Here is a 20,217-nt window from a genome sequence, read left to right on the forward strand (position 1 = left end):
GGTAAACACCTCTGTGCCTCTTGCTCAAAGTACCTTCTCCGTAACTTTTTATGTCAATTTATCAATGCACTCCTGGTCTAACCATTGTGATTGGGTGCAAAAAGTATTTACAATTTATTTTTTATTCTTTCATGTGGGGTGAACTTGAACTTCACTAATATGTGGATTCTCCTTCTCTAGCATTACAAAAAATGAAGCTCCGTTTAGCTACAAGGGAAGTTAATAACATTTATTTCACTTCTTAGAGAAATATTTACATTTCTCTTGCAATCAAACACCAAAATTTATTTTTCTTTTAAAATATATTTCACTTATTACTTGGAAAATATTTGCATTTCCCTTGCAATCAAACAGAGCCAAGGCTCTTTTTGGTTGCAAGGGGAATTAAAGGGAAGGGAAGTGAGATTTTCATACTTGAAAAAGAAAATTTTTTAATCATAACCCCATGTGACAATATATCTAACTCCAAATCATTCCATATTTGGTTATTAAATTTCACTTTATTTTGCATCCATTTCCCTTTGGTTTAAAATGTAAAATAAATATTACATGTAAAATATATCTTTACTAGATATGGTAAGAAATATAAGTAGTGTATACAATCACATGGGCTAATGATTACAAAAGTTTCTTTTTTAGGTTTGAAAATTTTCATTTTCCTTCTCTTTAATACCCCTTGCAACTAAGGCTTTCTTTGGTATAGTTTTTATTTTTGATTTTTACCTATTTAACAAAATCATTAATGAAAATCATTTTTTATCAAAACATAAAAATCATTTGGTATCCACTACAGAGAATAGATTGTAGACAAAGAAATATGTTTGGCATATCTATATGCATAATAGATTTTTGAAGTGAGTGGGTGTAGAGATGCCAACTTTACCCATCTTTCTTCCCAAAGCATAAACTCAGAATTGAGACTTGGTTGAAACCACCATGCCTTGAGTCGGGCAGAAGCGGAGAACCAAATATGGTCCAGAAAAAGGATAAAACAAATAAACTCTCACCGTCACCACAACCCCATCCCATCCCACCACTTATCAAAATGAAGGAGGAAAGAGAGACGAAAAACGAAACAGTACATGCGAATTAGGTATGTAAAAATGCATAAAAGCTGCAACTACATAGTCGGCGGGAGGGGAAAGTATCAAAACATTGCTTCGCTTTACTTCTATTAATCCAATGGCAACGACTCCAAGACCTCAGTAGAAAGCGAAAGACATAAAAAGATCCACTAAAACCAGAAACTTCAGAACAAGTATTATCTGACGAAGAGGTTAAAATTCAGAAAGTGAAACGGAACTGCAAATCAGCAGCACAGAACAACAATCGCCATAGAAGTCTATCTAAACCCTCAGAATTCTTTTTGAACCTCTAAAATAAAAATCAAATTGAGAGAGAAAACAAACCGCAATAACTCCACAATTCTGAATGTATTACACAAGCAATTTAACTAATAAGAAAAAAAAAAAAAACTTGAGGCAAATTGAATCTTACGCAAAAGGAGGAAAAATGAAAACCGAATTATCTGAAGAACTGCATCGAAGCGCACTCCGTACGTGTCCTGTAGAACATCAAGACGAGAAGAAAACCCACAAACGAGTGCACTGGAGAGAAAAGCCAAAGTAACCACCAACTTACCGGTCGGTGTTTCTTTCCCCATTCAAGATCTCTTCCTGCCGAGTACCGAGTGCCGAGCGGCGAATGGGGTCGCAGAAGAGACGAAGAAGAAGAAGAAGGAATGTCTAATTAAACAAGAAAATGACACTAATACCCTTCTATTTTGAGATCTATGAGCACGTGCTCATTAAAATCCCGCATAAATAGTCAAAAATGATTTTTGGCCAAAAACCATAAACGGCCTTTGATCTATTTTTGATTTTTGGTTTTTTTTAATCTTTTTTAAATAGAACCAAAGATGACCCAAGGTAACATCACAATCATTCATCTCTAATCAAACAAATGAGGTAAAAAAAAATCCCTTTTTGGGTGATTAGGTAAAATTATTTTTGTATAATATTCCAATCCCGCTCAAATCTAATTTTAAGACAGCTAAATGAACTCAAATCCGGTTGTCTCCAGAAAAAGACAAAAAAAGAAAGGATTTTGATATGAGCATGGCCCATGCCACTAGGGAGTTCAGATCTGCTACCCACATGGGGACGGGTGGGGACAGATCTGAACCCTCCATGGGGGTGGGGGACCCGCCTCTAGGGTGTGGGACCCGTGCCCCATGGAGGGGTTAGATCAGTCCCCATGTGGGTAGCTGATCCGGATTCTGCCACCAGAGCCAGAGTTGGACAACCTTCCCAGTCCTAAACCTGAGTTCCTCCTCTCTTCGGTTGAGCGTCGTTCTTGCAAGAATTGTCATCCTTACGAGTCATGACCTCTTGCCGTTGCGATCAAGAGACCGCTATCTGGCCGTATAGACCCTGCAGTAGCATGGGGGCAATGAGAGCGTATGTAGTAGCATCAATATAAATGAAAATTTTTTATTTCACAAGGTAGGGTGATAATTTTACATGCTCATGTGTTTGGGCACAGGGGCCACACGACCAAGCAACATTCTTTTTTTCGTTCTACAAAGGATGTAAGTTTGGCCCCCCTGAGCCCAAGGTCTGAGCCTGCTTAAGTCACCTAAGCTTGACAAGGCCTGCATTGGGCTTTTCAACAAGTAGGCTAGGCTAGGGCTGGGATTTCTAAGCTTTGGGTCGGATCGGGCCGTGGATACACTAGTACCTCTGTGTCTATCTCTCTCCTCCTCTATCTCTCTCCTCCTCATATGAAATGACCTCACTACCCTCCTATATGTGATATTGTTTCGTCGTACCTCATAGGTGCGTCCCTATGCCACTTACGCTGCCTCTGTGCCTAGACACAGGGGTGGATGAAATGGCTGTCGCACTCTGGAAAATTCTGCCTTTTCCATGGGGCGTGGTGGTCATTTCGCCCGCCGCTGTGTCTGGGCGCAGGAGTAGTGTACCGCATGCACCCAGGTAGCGTTCTCTTTCCCATAATTTATGCATAATTACAACATACATAGTGATTGCGAAGGTCAATCAAGACCAACTGGTCCAGCCTGGCCTAACCACTCAAATCGGGGTCAGATTGGGCCTAGGCTAAGATATCTTAGCCTAATCTCAGGTCGGATTGGGCTAGGTTAAGAGACCTAAGGTTGGGCTGGAGTTTTAAAAAGCCCAACCCACCCGACCTGATTGCACCCTAATTTGGGGGTGGGGGTGGGGGGGGGGGTGGGAGAACGATACCTGGTTGCGTGGCTCTCGTGCCCAAACATAAGAGCACGTGAAATTACCACCCCACCTGAGTGAAATAAAAAATCTCATTCATGTTGATGTCCTTGTGCACACTTTCATTGCCCCCTGTGCTAGCAAAGAGGCCACACAACCAGGCAGCATCTCTGCCCTTCTAAGGGTGTCAAATTCTAGCCTAAATTGGATGGATCAATCAAATTTGACTAAAAATTGGACCAAACCTTATCAGTTGTTTTCGATTTTGGGGCTTTCATGAAATAGTAGAACTGGGCCAATCGAAACTTAGAAATTTTTCTTTTTCTTAGGTCCATTAGATAAGAACGAAAATTACAAGATAAGGCGGTTTCAAATTTGTCTTCCATCCACTACTTTCTATTTTAATCCCCAAAGTTTGTTAGTACTCATGCCACCCCAGAATAAAATAAAAGCAGACTTTCAAAATTGTTCCAACCTCATTTAACTATTTTAAAAATCGTGAAATCTGATCAAAGTGCACCTTCATTGTAGGAGTAGAAATCAAAGTTCTTATAAACCCCTCTAAAAAAGAAGAAAATAAATCTATAACGTCGAGTCCAAAGGGAAGTACATTTTAATTGTTGGAATAGAAAACAATAGAAATGTATTCAAAAAGCAAAACAAAACAAAAAAAGAGGATGGTTCACAAACCCCTCCTAGGGTTTTTGTATGTTCCAAAATACCCTCCTGATACCTATTCCCGTCCTGCGGTGAATGGGATCTGGGTGAAAGGAAACCGAGTCAAAAAAAAAGTGAGAGAAATAATAATAATAAAAAAAAAGGCAAAGAAAGTTGCGTGCCCCATCCCTCATATTTTTCCATCGTGGTTTAAGACATATTTTTTAAGTAATTTTGGAAGTTTCCTTCATTTTATTCTTGTGGCATGAGTATTAATCAACTTTGGGAATTGAATAAATCTTTTCAAAATGGAAAGTAGTCGATGTAAAACAAATCTGGAACCGTAAAGGTATGGTATGAGTAAAGAATTTCAAAACCAAGGTGAGACTTGATTGAGATATAAATCACACATCACTAGAACCGAACCAAATACCCAATTCCGAACCGATTTAAATCCTTATTTGCGGTAGAGGGTTTCCCATGAGGGCACGAGCAATGGAAAACCTCCGTTACAAATCGTGAATAGGGGGCTTGTTTTGAATCCAGATCTTCTCCAATGACATTTAACCATGGAGATCGACTCGATCAGGTGGTTAAATGTCATTGGAAAGAATCCGGACTTCGAACAAGAGAAAGGATGTGGGTACCGGATCTTTATCGCCCCTAGTAGTTGGGGCCTGCTGTGCGCATCGTGCGGTGCAGCAACGCCTATGTGTGCACAGTTGGCCCCCTACTGAGGGCGATAATTTTCCTGTGGGTACCTCACAGAGCGGATCATAACGTATGTGCGGAGGAACAGCCATATATTTGCAATTCAATATAAAACTGCAGTGGAGCCATTGAAAGTGAATTTTTGTCACATGCAGTCCGGTGCATCTTCCAGTGCATCTTTGAATGCCGCCGCCCCGAAGGGAGACTCGGTCAGATTAGAAAAAAGATTGACCATTGGAAGCAAGGAAGAGCGTGTCACGAAATGACTTTCAATTTTTTTAGATAATTTCTTCATTTCAACCTTACCTTATTAAATCGCCGCCTTGCTGCGGTGGGTAAGGTGTGTTTAAACTTCTAAGGTCTTTTATTTTCCTAGGAAATTTCTCTGAACTTTTCTATATGAACTCTTGGAGGTTAAAGTTTATCTGATCGATCTGTTTTTTTCTATTTAAAGAAGAGATGTTCTGTTATTTTTCTCGATCATCATCACTGCTCTGCTTGAGATCCTGAATTCTCTATAAAGCTCTCTTAACTGTACGTCTTTCCCGACAAGTTCAGGCGTTCAAGCAAGGAAAGTATATATAAATTTGTATGTATCCTTCCACCTACTTTCTGTTTTTCTAGTTTAATTTGTGCGGCCGGTCTGTTTCTTTTTTAGATTTATTTATTTACAAAAACAAAAAAATTTGTTCCTTCCTTAATCTATCGTGCGATCTCGCGCGATTTGTATAAATCATTTCGATTATATAGTTTTACTATTCCATGCAGCCGCGGTGGAGTACTGCATCGGCATGGGGCCAATGAGAGTGCATTGAGGGGTATCAATATGATGCAATCTTTTATTTTGTGGGGAGGGTGATGCTTTTGTGTGCTCCTATGTCTATGTATAGGTACCACACGATCATGTATCATTCTTTGTTCCCAAACAAAATTAAGGGGAAATGGTTTCTATGCATGGGCGAAGAGCATTGTTCCTTTGCCTAAACACAGAAGATCGAGTGTGAAATGACTGAAATGGCAATGGTAATAGGAGTTGAATAACCAAAAAAACAGGAACATGATGGATAATTAAGCAATTTGAGTATTTTTAGATATAAGGGGAAAAGAAGAGGTAAGAGTTTGGTTTTTTCTTATTTGATAACAGATTTGAGAATTTGAATAAGGAAGTTTGAGTAAAATTTCAACAGGAAACCGTACTCTTATCAATGGGCTCTTATTTGACTTCAGATTTACATTATTAAGTTGATCTGTAAATTTTTTTGTAAACGAATCGATTTGTACTTTCCATTCATTTTACTTTAAAAAAAAAAAAACATTTATGGTTGACTTGTTTATTGCCCAATGTTATCCATGTTTTGACTAAGAAGAGTTGCCAAAGTTGAGTCAAAATTTTAGAAAACCTCGCGAGGAGTTGGGTAGACTAGGCAAGGATTAAAAAAAAAAAAAAAATTATAAATCATTTGAGTTAAACAAGACTCAATATTTTTACCTAAGTAATGACAAACTCGGTGAATTTAGTCAATTATTTAAAAAAAACATAAAGTTTATTCTAAAATAGTAAAAAACCTTCAACTCCTCGACTTCCTTCTCTTATTCAATGATATAAACTCAAAATTCATTGATATGTGATTCCTTAATTTTTTGTTTTTTCCCTCTTATTTTCTCATATTCTCTATATATATTTATTGCATTAAAAAATAAGAAAAAACGTGACTCACCTTGATCAGGGTTTGACAAGGTTGAGTCACCAAATTTTCTGAAAGACGAGTTGATTTAGAAAACCTGGCTTTGTTACCTCCTTGGTATTTTACTTGTGAAATCTATACATTTAAGCTTCTGTTTTGTCTGCTTAATTAAAAACCTTGTTCCAAATGGGCATATGCTCAATGTCCTAGTTGTTTAAAATGGAGTTATTCCACTGTAAGAGCCATATTAAGCATTAATTTTTTTTAATTAAGATTACATAATAGAAAGCTAGATTAATGAATTCTCTATAAACTAGTTTGTTTGGATTTGGTGGCCTAACCCTCCAACTTGTCTCTATCATGGATTTGGTGGCCTAACCCTTGTAGCATGAAACAATCTTTCTCTGTCGTCAGTACTTGCAGGAATTTATCTATCTAGCTATACTCCATGGAGTTTGAAAAATAGTAATCGAGGAAGGAATTGTTTCAAGTCGATTCCAATTCGAATCGGCCTAAATCGGTTTGATCCAATTGGTTCTCCGTAATCTATTTTTGTGGTGAAAATAGAATCGGTTATGGAGTTCATGAATCGGTATGATTCAAAGTGGATTAATAAGATAATGACTAGGATTTGGACGTCAAAATTGGGTCGATGTCAAAAAATTTCGATCCGAATCACCCGATTCTTGAAACCCCTGTGCCAATCTAACATAGGCACTCCTGAATCATTAGTGATTCTTGAAACCCCAGTGCCGATCTGAGTAACTATAGGACAAATATTTTCTCAACTTGATTTATGGGTAAGACCTAACTTTATAACAGTAATCGCTTCCTGGTCTGAAATTTCCACTGGGAATTCATGCTCTTATCAATGGGGTCTTATTTGATTACAAATTTACATATGGGAATATCTTTTATGTTTGAGAGCGTGGCTCCTGTACCAGTGCAAGGTTCAATTGGAGTAAAATCAACAGGGGTGGGATTTCCCCTTTCATGGGGTGCAAAGTGGTCATTTCTCCCCCATCATGTGTCTAGGCACAAAAGTCATGTTGGGTGTTGGATTAGGTTGGTTCAACCCCATGTGGAGTTGTTTGGGTGTTTGGGCTAAGTTAGGTCCAAAAACCATGTGAAGTCAAAGAGCCAATGAGTTGGCATTCACTACCTTCCTTAATGAGTTGTAGAATTCAAAGAGTCATTTTGTGAAGTGTGAAGTTTAAGTGGATTGGGGTTTTTTTTTAAAACAAGTAAAGGAAGAGAGAGAATTAGTGAGTTTTCTCTAATGAGAGAAAAAGTACAAGGTTTGAGAAGAGAAAGGGTTTCAACTTTACTGATAAAAAAAAGGAAAATTTTGTTTCTTGGAGAAGCATTTTCGTTAAAATGTAAGGTAACTTTGTAATCTTTCCGAATGCTTGTTATTTCTTTGATATCAAATTTAGGCATAAACTTGAGAGATAAATCATTGTAATCTTTTATTTGTTTTAGTAGATTATTCTCGAAATTGCCCCGTGGTTTTCCCCTTTAAATCGTATGTTCGTTTTGATTTGTGGTTACTTGTTTCGTTTTATCAAAAGAATATTTATGCTCGATGTCCTGGTTGTTAAAATGGTGTTATTCCAGTACTGTAGGGACCATATTAAGCATTAAGATTTAGTATGAGCTGCACTATAGATTGAAGTGTCACCTTTCTTTCATTATAATCCTTTTTTTTTCTAATAAATTCTCTTATACTAAATTTAGGTCTCCAGGTTAAATCAGTTTCAGCAAGTTCGTCTTCAGTCATGGAACATATTGTCTCTGTAAATGAAGCACAACCGGTTGAGTTTTTTCATGGAGTTGAGGATGACTTTGGAGGTGTCATTGTTGAAGTGAAGGACCCCTTGGATTCCGAGGTCTTTGTTGCTACTCTCAGAGCTTCGATATCAAAATGGAAGCAAGAGGTCTTATTCCAATCAAATTCTCTTCTTTTTTTTTTTCTATATATTCTGATGGCTAGGCAAAATTATTTATTCACATAGGGATGAAATGATCACCCCACCCCCCATGAAATGCAAAATGACTGCCCCACTTGATGTTTTTGCATGAAAACCATTGGTCCCGTGCATGCGCAGGGGCCACGCACGCTCCCCCATAGAAACACTACAATGTATTTGTCCTTAAAAGACATGGATCATCTGTGTTTCATGGTTCCAACCTACTACAATGTTCTAATTTATGTTGTTAGTACTGAGTAAATTCTGCTACATTTTTTGCAGGGTAAGAAAGGTATTTGGATGAAATTGCCCATTGAACATATAAATCTTGTTGAACCTACTGTTAAGGTATCTCAATATTGTTCTTTTTCTCATCTTTCTTTAAATCATCTTAAAGCTGTTACACTATATTTAACTAGTTTTCTTGTTCTATTAATATTGACAGATCCATTATATTTTATTTCAACTCATGTTTACAATTTGCAGGAGGGGTTCTGGTACCACCATGCTGAGCCAAAATACTTGATGCTTGTGTATTGGATTCCTGAAACTCCTAGTACTATACCTGCAAATGCTTCACACAGAATTGGTGTCGGTGCTTGTGTGGTAAATGATAAAAGAGAGGTACTACATCTGCAGTTTCTGTTTCTCAGTACTCTAATTAAATTAACACAAATCTAAACCTCTTTAAAAAGGCTGTACTCAGTGCACAAGGCTCCCGTGTTTAGCAGGGTTTGGGGAGAGTCAAATGTACGCAGCATTACACCTGTTTCCAGGACTTGAACCTGTGACCAATGTGAACACTTGACCAATGCGCCAAGCATGACCTTTAAAACTGAACCTCTCTGCTTCATTAATATGTATGGTGCACCCAAGGGGATTAGGAGCCAACATTTGGCAAATTATAGTTCTTACAAGCCCATTTCCTCATTTTTGAATATTCCCCTTTGTTAGGTACCAGCATTTTGTTCATACAAATCTTTTTCTGTATCATAGTTCTTACAAGCCCATTTCCACATTTTTGGTTGTGTTACTTTAAATTAGTGTATCCAATCTAGATTTTATAAGATCCTTCAGTATTCAATCTTGTGATCTCCTTGCAATGGCTTCCTAATTTTGGATCCCTGAATTCCACTGTTTCGTAGATTCTGGTGGTACAGGAGAAAAGTGGCAAGTTTGGGGCCACAGGTGTTTGGAAGTTCCCTACTGGCGCTGTTGATGAGGGAGAAGATATTTGTAAGGCAGCAGTAAGGGAAGTTAAAGAAGAGACAGGAGTAAGTAATACAAAACCTGCAATTTCGAACTTCACAAATAAATGTTCAATTGTAGTATTTCTATATAGATCAAAGGGTTATATCTTGCTAAAACATTTACCTTTCTTCATGTGGCAGATTGACGCAGAATTTGTTGAAATACTGGCATTTAGGTAAGGATGGCTTAATTTCACTAGCATGTTTTGAGCTATTGCATAGGCATTTTTTTATATATTTTCTTATGCAGTTTCTTAACCATATAGAACAGTTTTCCTTGTGAGCCTGGGCCTCAGTGCAATGGTAAGGTTGCTTCATTGCGACCTAGTGGTCGCGGGTTCGAGTTGGGAAACACTTTCGCCACAAACATGCATACTCATCCACCCACACATGCCCAAACCCCATGTAATTAATATATTTGGATTTTTTTTCAATTACAGGCAAAGTCACCAGTCATTTTTTGGGAAGTCAGATTTACTCTTTGTTTGCATGTTGCGGCCTCTCTCCTCAGACATCCAGAAGCAAGAAGTAGAGATCGAGGCAGTACAGGTAATTCATAGTTTACAATGTTTTAAGGGGAACCATTCTCTGCATGAGAGCCCAGGTGCCACGTGCACGCTGCAGCCAATGAGAGCTCGTGCTGGCACATTGGGGGGGTTTAATTATGCCATTCATGCCCCCCCCCCCTCATTGTATCTGGCACTGGTCCCTTCATCCCATGCAAAGAATTTTTCGCCATATTTTAATTATGAATTTTTAATTAAAAAAATCATGTGAGCATATCTCTGGATTTGGACAAACATCACTCTAGCAGAGGAACCCTGATCATAGTTTCCACAAACCTTAGATTTTCTGACTATAATAGGTTTTGAAACATGAGGTACCCCATTCGTGGTTTCAGCAAACATTTAGGATAACAATTGTACTTTACCTAAGGGGAGTGAGCTAAATGATGACTAAAATCAATCACTCTGTCAATCTTTGACCAAAACAATCATAAAAATCAAAAGTGGAGCTATCTAAAAATGGCTCTCGATCTGATCCTTTGTTTGCCATTTGAAAGAACAATTCATCTTCTTTCTTTCATCACGTAGGAGTTGGTATGGTATGTTCATACCATAACATATGAACAGTAAGAACTAGAATTCTTATTGATACGAGAACTTATGGGCGAGAGACAAAGGTATTCAGTTATACTTCTAATGTCAATAGCATTCACTGGGAGGACAACTCGTCCTATGTTGAAGAAAGTATTCCCTGGGTAGAAATACATAGGGCACACCCAGTGAACAAGGCTCCCATCACTAGGGGGGTCTGGGGAGGGTCATAATGTACGCAGCCTTACCCCTGCTTTGCAGAGACTGTTTCCAGAGACTCGAACCTGTAACATGAGAATTGCTAACATGTTTTTTTTTTTTTTTTTTAATCCTTCCAGTGGATGCCAATTGAAGATTATGCAGCGCAACCATTTGTTCAGAAACATGAGCTAGCAAAGTCCTTCGCTGACATCTGCATTGCAAAGATTGATGAAGGGTATGCTGGATTTTCTCCGGTGCATACAGTCTCAGCGTCACAACAAAAGCCACTTGTTTTGTACATGAACAGCCATGATCTGAACTAGCCCCAGCTCCGTATGACCATTCTAAGCAAATAATTGATGCAGATCTGAAGACCTACTACTTCATCTGTATAGGAAGAAAACCAAGCAAGACCAACTCATGACCTGGGTTTTTTTGCTGTTTTTTACTTAGTTTTATTTCATGTTCAATTGTTTTGGTTCAGACTGATTGAACCATGGTTCAATTTAAGTTGCAATTTTTTATTTATTTCTAAGCTATTAGTTGGATTAATTTACATTAACATAGAGGTTAATTGTGTTATGTAAGCAGCTAGAGTCGGTTAGGCATATCCCAATCCCACTCTAACTTTACTTTTTATTGCTAATAAAAACAACCGATGGCATCTCCTAATCCCACTCTTCTTTAGCCACAATTTTATGAAAGAAAAGACTGCAGCTTTGCTTGCTTTTTTTCCATTGAAGATTTCTTGTGTTCGATCAATAAATCCCTTGTATGTGATCAAGGCCGATTGGTGTCTGATCCAATCGAACGCTTTGCGGTGTGAAACCCGGATGAATTGTTCTATTGTTGGAAGTACTAATTCTTCTACTCATAATGCCTTTAACAAGTTAAGTTTAAAATTTCCTGCAACGTTTTTTAAATTTTGGAAAGATCCTGACCTGTCGTTCTTAAATTATCCCTGTTTTCCAGTTCTGCCCTGGTTTCTTCTTAACTTGATTTTGTTGCCTAATCATAATTGGTTTTGGACTCATCAAAGGGTGGCATAGTACAGGGGGACAACTATGGAGCTAGGTATTGGGATCATAACTAAAACGGAAATGACAAAAAACTTTGTTTGGGATGGCGTGTTTAAAACGGCTAAAATACTATACAGGATGATAAAAATGTGGTCAAACATTTTTGAGGACGGAAAAAAAAAAACGAAAACATACTGTATGGTTTTTAAACATTTATATTTTTCATTGCGAGATCAAAAGAAGGTATTATACACACAAAAAATTGAAAAATTATTACTTAAATGTCTGCATCCAAAGTTCAAAGAAACTATAACATTTAAGCAAAACACATATTAATACCCACAATTTATTCCAAATTCCACAATCCATTCTAAACACCAAAATGGCAAAATAGAATTAAACAGAGTAATACATGGTAAAACAGACATGGCAAGAATGTTCCAATTAAACAGAGTAATCTGGCTAGCCATCCCATGCATCCCGTACTGCAGACAACAATAAGTAAAATCAAACAGAACCCCCCCCCCCCCTCCAACTAGAATATTGACTACAGTTCCAAACAGCTGAAATTGAGATCTAACAGTCTCATCTCAACTGTTCTTCTTCAGAATTGAGTTTTTTTCTTTTTTTGATAGATTACTCAGAATTGAGTTGTTAATTGTTTTCATTAAAATATTGGCATTTTTCACGTATGTTTGAGACCAATTGGTGATTCAGTAGGTAAAAAACGCCTTTTAAAACTGCAGCCCAATTTTACCGATTGCACCCGTAATTCCTGGATCGGATTCCTGTTTAGCGCCCATCACAATGACTGGGTTGATTGGATTCGCTCTGGGATGGGTGTCTGTGCGCATCCTGATATACATCCAACCAGCCCAGCCGTTGGATGCCCCTTAGGCACCCCCTGGGCTTTGGGCTCCTTAGAGAGGAGCTCAATGTCTAATTCCTACGGACTGGGCTCCTCTCCTGCGAGCCCAGCATCTAGGGAGTGCTTAGTGAGGCATCAATTGGTGTTGGGCTGCTGGGCACGAACAACAACCTAGCACTGTTGGATGCGGGCACTCCCTAGGCGCATGAGAGGAGCCAAATCCAATTACTAGGCTAACATTTTATTCTGTGGCAAATGACAATAAGAAAAGATTTAAGCCTCTCTGTGGTATTTTTTTTATTTTTTATTTTTGTTTATTTAACAAAATTATTAATAAATACCATTTTTAATCAAAACATAAAAATAGTTTGGTAACAAATTGACAGTAATAGGTTTTGTCAATCCCGAAAAAGAAAACATTTTTCTGTTACGTGAACAGATAATTTAAAAAACTTTTCTTCCGCAGTTTCGAAAACCATTTCTGCTTTCCATAATTCAACTTCGCCGCGTGAAAGCTCTACTGTGTTCAAAGGTCAAAGTTCCTGGCGACGGTAAAAGATTTATGATAAATTCCCGGGGTTCAAAGTTTCTATGATAATTTCGCTTTGAAGAAAATATGTTCAGATATTTGTCTCGATCTTCAGTGCTCTTAATTATTTTCTTCCTTAATTTATCATGTGATCTCGCATTTTGTATCAGTTGTGCATAATTGAGGCAATCATATTACTGTAATCGCTTCCTCGTCTAAAATTTCCACTGGATTTTGTACTCTTATCAGTGGGGTCTTACTTGATTTCAAATTTACATTATTAAGTCGATCTGTTCTTGTCTGTTCATTTTACTGCCAAAAGAAAGAGCATTTATGGTTCACTTGCTTACTGCCGAATGTTGCCTCATTGGTATTACTTTGGAAATTTATGCTTTTAAGCTTCTAATTTCTCTGCTTAAAACCTTCTTACAAATAGGCAGATGCTCGATTTCCTGGTTGTTAAAATGGAGTTATTCCAGTATAGGGGCCATATTAAGCATTTTTTTTTTTTAAAAAAAATTGTTAATCATCAATATGGATTTGGTGCCTAATTAGCATAAATCCAAACAAGATTATAGAATGGGATGCACTTGGATTCTCAGACCCTGCAGTAGCGGGAGCCTCGTGCACTGAGACACTCTTTTTATACTTAGTATGGGATGCACTGTGTTTTTTTTTTTGATAAATTCTCTTATTTTAACTTTAGGTCTCAAGGTTAAATCTGTGAATCCACTCAATATCAGATACATATCACTTTCAGTAAGTTCGTCTTCAGTCATGGAACATGTTGTATCTGGAAATGTTGCACAACCAAATGAGCTACTTCATGGAGTTGAGGATCAATATGGAGGTGTCATTGTAGATATGAAGGACCCCTTGGATTCTCAGGTCTTTGTTGTTACTCTCAGAGCTTCAATATCAACATGGAAGCAAGAGGTCTTATTCCAATCAAATTCTCTTCTATTTTGTTTGAACCACGAGACAAGAATTGCTGTTTGCAGGACTGGTGGTGTTGGAACCTGAAAGTTTGATAATTTCTGTTGCTTCAAAAAAAAATTTGTATTTTCCCTTGAAGATATGTATCGTCTGTGTTTCATGGTTCCAATCTACTACATTGTCCTAATCTTTGTTGTTAGTACTGAGTAATTTCTGATCCATTTTTGCAGGGTAAGAAAGGTGTTTGGATTAAATTGCCCATTGAACTTGTAAATCTTGTTGAAGTTGCTGTTAAGGTATCTCAGTATGTTGCTTACATCTGCACAGAAGTAACTAAGAATGCAGAGTTTAGTTATATAATTGATTTTTGATTCTTTAATCTCAATAGATCTCGTGTTTCATCTGTAGATCTTCTCAAAGTTGCTACTAAAATAACTGTTTATTTCTATTTATATTGCTTTTGTTTTCGATAAGCATAGTATACTGGTAAGATAAAGGCTGATTGTGTTTCCATAATGTACTTGCTAATGTTGAGTTTAATGTAGTCTTTTTTTTTTTTTAATATTCTCTTAATATTGATAGATCCTTTATATTTTTCTTCAACTCATGTTTACAATTTGCAGGAGGGGTTCTGGTACCATCATGCTGAGCCAAAATACTTGATGCTTGCATATTGGATTCCTGAAACTCCTAATACTATACCTGCAAATGCTTCACACCGAGTTACTGTTGGTGCTTGTGTGATAAATGATAAAAGAGAGGTACTACATCTGCAGTTTGTGTCTCACAGTATTCTAATTAAATCAACACAAAACTCGAGGTGGCCTCTCTACTTCTTTAATATGTATGATGCACTCAAGGAGATTAAGAGCCAACATTTGGAAAATCCTCTAAAACACCTGATTGGATTATTGTAACTATCCTATCTATCCATAAGGATACTATGGACCTGATCGTTATGGTTACATTCTAATTGTATATAAATAGTCTAAAAAGTTATTTTTTGTGGAATCAACCTCCCTAATATCTGATTATATATGCTCATATGAAAGTGTTAAAATTCTTCCCTTTTATTTATACTGATTTGAATATTCCAGTTGGTTTGGTACCAGCGTTTTTGTTCATACAAATCTGTCTTTCCTGTACCATAGGTTTTACAGGCCCATGTCCTCATTTTAGGTTGTGTTATTTTAGTTTTAAATTAGTGTATCAATTCTAGATTTTATAAGATCCCTCAGTATTCAATTTTGTGAACCCCTAGCAGTTGCCTTCTAATTTTGGATCCTCTAATTCCACTGTTTGGTAGATGCTGGTCGTACAGGAGAAAAGTGGCTGGTTCCGGGCCACAGGTATTTGGAAGTACCCTACTGGAGTTGTTGATGAGGTATGTATCTCAGGATTGATAATCTTCCATTTTCCTTTAGGCTTCATGTGGTTGGTTGGGAAGTGAAGCAAAATGAAATTAAAACAAAAATATGATGAAAACTTTTCTAATCATTACCAACAATTATTGTGTATCATTAAAATTTTCTAAATTTAGTAATTAATATTTACTTTGCTGTTCAATCAAATTCCTTGAATTTAGTAAAATAAGAATCAACTTCAAAGGTTTTAGTGCCATATTTTCTAAGAATTTTAGTTACACAATTATGATTGTAGAAATTTCCATATTTTTTAAATTTATTTCAGTTCCCTTCTTTTCCCTTAACTTGCAACCAGACAGAGACTTAAGAAATATGCAGTTTTTTTTTCACTATTAACAGACATTTTCATCAGGGTGAAGATATTTGTAGAGCAGCAGTAAGGGAAGTTAAAGAAGAGACAGGAGTAAGTAATACAAAATCTGCAATTTTGAACTTCAAATAAATGTTCAATTGTACTATTTCTATATACATCAAAGGTCTATATCCTGCTAAAACCTTTACCTTTCTTCATGTGGCAGATTGACACAGAATTTGTTGAAGTACTGGCATTTAGGTAAGGATGGCTTAATCTTACATTGTTCTTTATATGCTTAACCTGAAAGCATTATTCTCATCAAGAAGGTTAGACACCTCTTTCCTTACAGTGCTACAATCCTATTCCCCAGTGCCTGTATGTACTTAATATCTGATGATTGTCCGGGAAGAAGTTTACAAATGGGATGGTGTCAGTTGGTGCCCCTCCAGTGCCTCATTTTTCCTGCCTTGTCATACTGTTGGTACTCTTGAGATATACTGAACACACTAGCATCACATTCACATCTGCCGTTTTTTAACCATATAGAGCAGGCACTACTTGCCATATGGAGATAAAAATGGGCTCATAACATACACTCACACCCACACAAGTGCAAATCCTATGTAGTAATGTATGGGAAGGGGCACTATCAATCTTCTATAATGCCAAGCAGCATATACAGGAAGAGGTGAGGTACTGGTTCACTCTCTATTTTACACATGGACAAGAGCAAGTAGGAACTGTTGGATAGTTTTGAAGTTCCCTTGTGAGATGGACAACCTAAATTTACAAGCACATGGAAGAATGACGCAGTTCAAGGAAGAACACTGTTCATGTGGTACTGTTCATTAAAACAAAATAGTAACTACTAAAAGATCTTTGCAGCCCCAAATCTCTCCCACACAAGCTGGCTTCATGGGACCCACACCAAGTCTACATTTCTATTCTTTTGTAGGCTCTTGGTCATTAAAAGTAGTAGCAACTAAGAGTCTCTTTTTATTTTAGTAAGTTTCTAATTTTTGTAATAGCAAGAGATCTTCTTTGTAGAAGTTCTTAAATATCTTGGCAGCCAAGTAACCCCATACAAAAAAAAGGGTTACTAATTTTGTATTATGGCCATTGGTTATTATAAATAAAGAGGAAGGGGCAGCTAACCCACAGATTTGATGTTTGAGAAAACTATGCTTTATGTGGTGAATCAGTCACAGCCCTTGTGGTGAAGCAAGTGGCAGCCAAGGTGGTGAAGCCATGGAGGGAGGAGGGTGGTGAGACCACAGGCCATAGGTGATGATACCTATTGGTCATATCCTTTTCTTCTTTTTTCCTTCTTTTGTGTTTTCTTTTCTGCAATGCACTGCAGCAATATAATAATTCTACCGTGGACATCCTTAAGTGAGTTATAACCTTCTTATTTAATTTCCTAAAACTATTATAAGTTCCTTCATATTCTGTCAGTTGTTCTGGCACTGTTATGATGTCTGTTATCTCGTGTTGGACAACAACCTAGTTTAAACTTCGGCCGATAGATTCTAAGAATCTGTCCTTCAGTTGGGGCTGATGTTAAACTATGTTACTCTTCTCCATCCCTACTCCATTTGACATAAATCTTGTGTTCATCAGGTGGCTGGTTAGTATGATATATCAGTTTTCTCTTACTATTTTACTGTTTTTGTGACTAACTAATTTTTGTCCATGTCCGTTTTCTCATCATCCAACCATTAACTTTCTTTGATATTTTTACCACTTCAGTACCCCCATAGGAGGTTCTCTAGGATATTTTATTTTCACCTTTATCAGCGGGTTCATCATTTTAGAGTTCTATTTAGTCAAAGTTTCTTGTGTGTTTTGGATTACTGTGATTCTGTTTTCTGTAGGTTTCTTAGTGTTTGGTTTATTTTAGCCTACCCTACATCATCAAATAAAGCTGTCATGACAGACTTCCATGCTGTACTGACAGAGTAGATACATTTCAAATTTCTTAGCACGCGTGTGTGTGCCGTGCGCCTGTTGTGCGTGCGCACATGTGCACAGAAGCCATGACTTTCTGTCATATGGTAGGATGATGTAAGTTTTCATCCTTGGTTCTGGACACCAATTTGGCAGAATGAGAAATGACTGCAACTGACTGTTCCTGAGAGGTGAATGTAATACACACCATTTTTTTTTTTGGTGAGAGATATTTTTGAGGTGAGGCACTGAGATTTCCTTCATTAGGTTATGTAGACTGTTATCAATCCTCATCTCTTTCCCACTTTTGATCAGGGCTTTGAATTTTCTTAAAAACATCACAGGCAAAGTCACCAGTCATTTTTTGGCAAGTCAGATTTATTCTTTGTTTGCATGTTGCGACCCCTCTCCTTTGACATCCAGAAGCAAGAAGTAGAGATCAAGGCAGCACAGGTAATTCATAGTTTACAATATTTTAATAGCTCTAAGCAAAAACTAAGTCCTCATTCCATGCAAAATAAAATTAATATTTGCAGATTTCATCAATGGAATAATTAATCTTTTGGGACTTATTGGAGCTTTTTGGGGGTTTTGGGGGGGGGGTAGAGATTTTGATGCTACAATGACTATAGTTATGGTTCCCCCCCCCCCTCCCCTCTTTTTTTGCAAGTTTCAATTTTGATCTAAGAGAAGGAAGAAAGAAGAATATGATGTAGCACTGAAATTGCAGTTGGGGTCCCTATTGTTTGGGGGAACTATGATTTGGTCCCTCATGTTTTAGAAACTACAGTTGGGGTCCCTCAAGTTTGGGGAAACTAGGAGAGTTCTCCCTTCTTCCCCGGGCCAATTAGAATGAAGTCCAAGATGACTTCCACATTTCTTGAAGATGATTATTTTGCACAGTCAGAACAACCTCCTAACTAGTTAGATGATCATTGTCTCTATTCTTACTAAGACCCTTGGTTACTATCTCTGATCAAGGTTGTAACTAGTTTGGAAGATTCTTTTGGCTGGGTTACCGGTAGAACAGTCATATTCAAGAAAATTTAAAAATCCCATGAGCATATCTCAGGATTTGGACTAACATCATTCTAGCAGAGGAACCCTGATCATAGTTTCCACAAACATTAGATTTTCAGACCATAGGTTTTGAAACATGAGGGACCCCATTTGTTGTTTCGCCAAACATTTTGGACTACAATTGTATTTTACCCAAGAAAAGAATAATAGGAACTAGCAGAGGAATGGTCATGAGTCATGACTGGGGCATGGTACATTGTAGGGGTTCACTAAAAATTACATTTTTCGACAGAATTGAAATGATCTCCTCTTTCTCTTTCTCTCTCTCTCCATAAGTTATCATTTTTATAACTCAGCATCCTGTAACAGAGGGTCACTGTCTGCCCGGACAATGTATGGCTGCCCTGGCTGTTTAAGGCCCCATTCTCTTTTGAAAAACCATCTTATATACAGTGTCGACTTGAAATGTTGTAGTTTCTCAGGATCAAAAGGAACACACTAGGTGATGGGTAAAATCAATCAGTCTGTCAATCTTTGATTAAAACGGAGATAAAAAAATTGAATGTGCAGCAATCTAAATGTGGCTCTCTGATCCTTCGTTTTCCATGTGTAGCATTCACTGGGAGGGAAGGCTTCCCTGTGTAGAAATACAGGATATATACACCATAAAAAGGTGTATGAGAATTCCTAACGTTTTTTGTTTATTTTGGTTCTTCCAGTGGATACCAATTGAGGATTATGCAGCGCAACCATTTGTTCAGAATCATAAGCTAGCAAAGTACTTGAGTGACATCTGCATTGCGAAGATTGATAAAGGGTATGCTGGATTTTCTCCGGTGCTTACAACTTCAGCTTTTTCAGAAAAGCCATTTGATTTGTACTTGAACAGCCGTGATCTGAATGAGCCCCAGCGTAGTTGTGATCATTCCTAGAAAAAAGTACTGTCCAAAAGTTTTATTTAGGGCAGGGGATTGACAGGTTGCTGGTGGGCGATAGAATCTCACAAGCCAAGCCAATGGGAGCACAGGAGGGGGCACTGCATGGTTCATATACAAGGAGTTGTCCACATCTCAGGGAGGAGAGAGTAAAAGGGCATATGATGCTGGCAGTGTGAAGGTCATTTTTCCTGTTCTTTCCAATTTTAACTGATGTATCATTTTCTCACAAAACAACATACTGTTTGGTATGCTGCGACTGCCTGTATATGTGGGCACCTATAAAGGTGGGGACTTGGAATAAAAGGGATTAAAGATCCTCCCTATCCTTTCAGAAACAAAATGCAATGGGATACCCATCCTCTTCCTGCTCAAGGCAATTGCCCACCGACTAGCGTACTGTGCTGCCAACAACCCGAGTTTTT

General features: G+C 37.6%; 1 protein-coding gene across 1 annotated transcript; it reads left to right on the plus strand.

Annotated features, from left to right (window-relative positions):
* Positions 1–8,053: 8,053 nt before the first annotated feature.
* Positions 8,054–20,006, plus strand: LOC122640211 (nudix hydrolase 2-like). Its single transcript, XM_043833366.1, has 8 exons — positions 8,054–8,238; positions 8,554–8,619; positions 8,758–8,895; positions 9,417–9,545; positions 9,663–9,697; positions 9,962–10,070; positions 19,577–19,765; positions 19,932–20,006. Exons 1-8 carry the CDS (start codon positions 8,080–8,082, stop codon positions 20,004–20,006), a joined length of 900 nt encoding a protein of 299 aa, XP_043689301.1. The 5' UTR covers positions 8,054–8,079.
* The last annotated feature ends 211 nt before the right edge of the window (positions 20,007–20,217 follow it).

Source organism: Telopea speciosissima, chromosome 9 (assembly GCF_018873765.1).
Source record: "Telopea speciosissima isolate NSW1024214 ecotype Mountain lineage chromosome 9, Tspe_v1, whole genome shotgun sequence".
NCBI lineage: Eukaryota > Viridiplantae > Streptophyta > Magnoliopsida > Proteales > Proteaceae > Telopea > Telopea speciosissima.

Bases quoted from the DNA above. Each gene is read 5' to 3' on its own strand.
- LOC122640211 (XM_043833366.1), top strand. From the start codon at position 8,080: ATGGAACATATTGTCTCTGTAAATGAAGCACAACCGGTTGAGTTTTTT. The intron at 8,620-8,757 runs GTATCTCAATAT...TACAATTTGCAG, and splicing joins TTGTTGAACCTACTGTTAAG to GAGGGGTTCTGGTACCACCA. The intron at 9,698-9,961 runs GTAAGGATGGCT...TTTCAATTACAG, and splicing joins GTTGAAATACTGGCATTTAG to GCAAAGTCACCAGTCATTTT.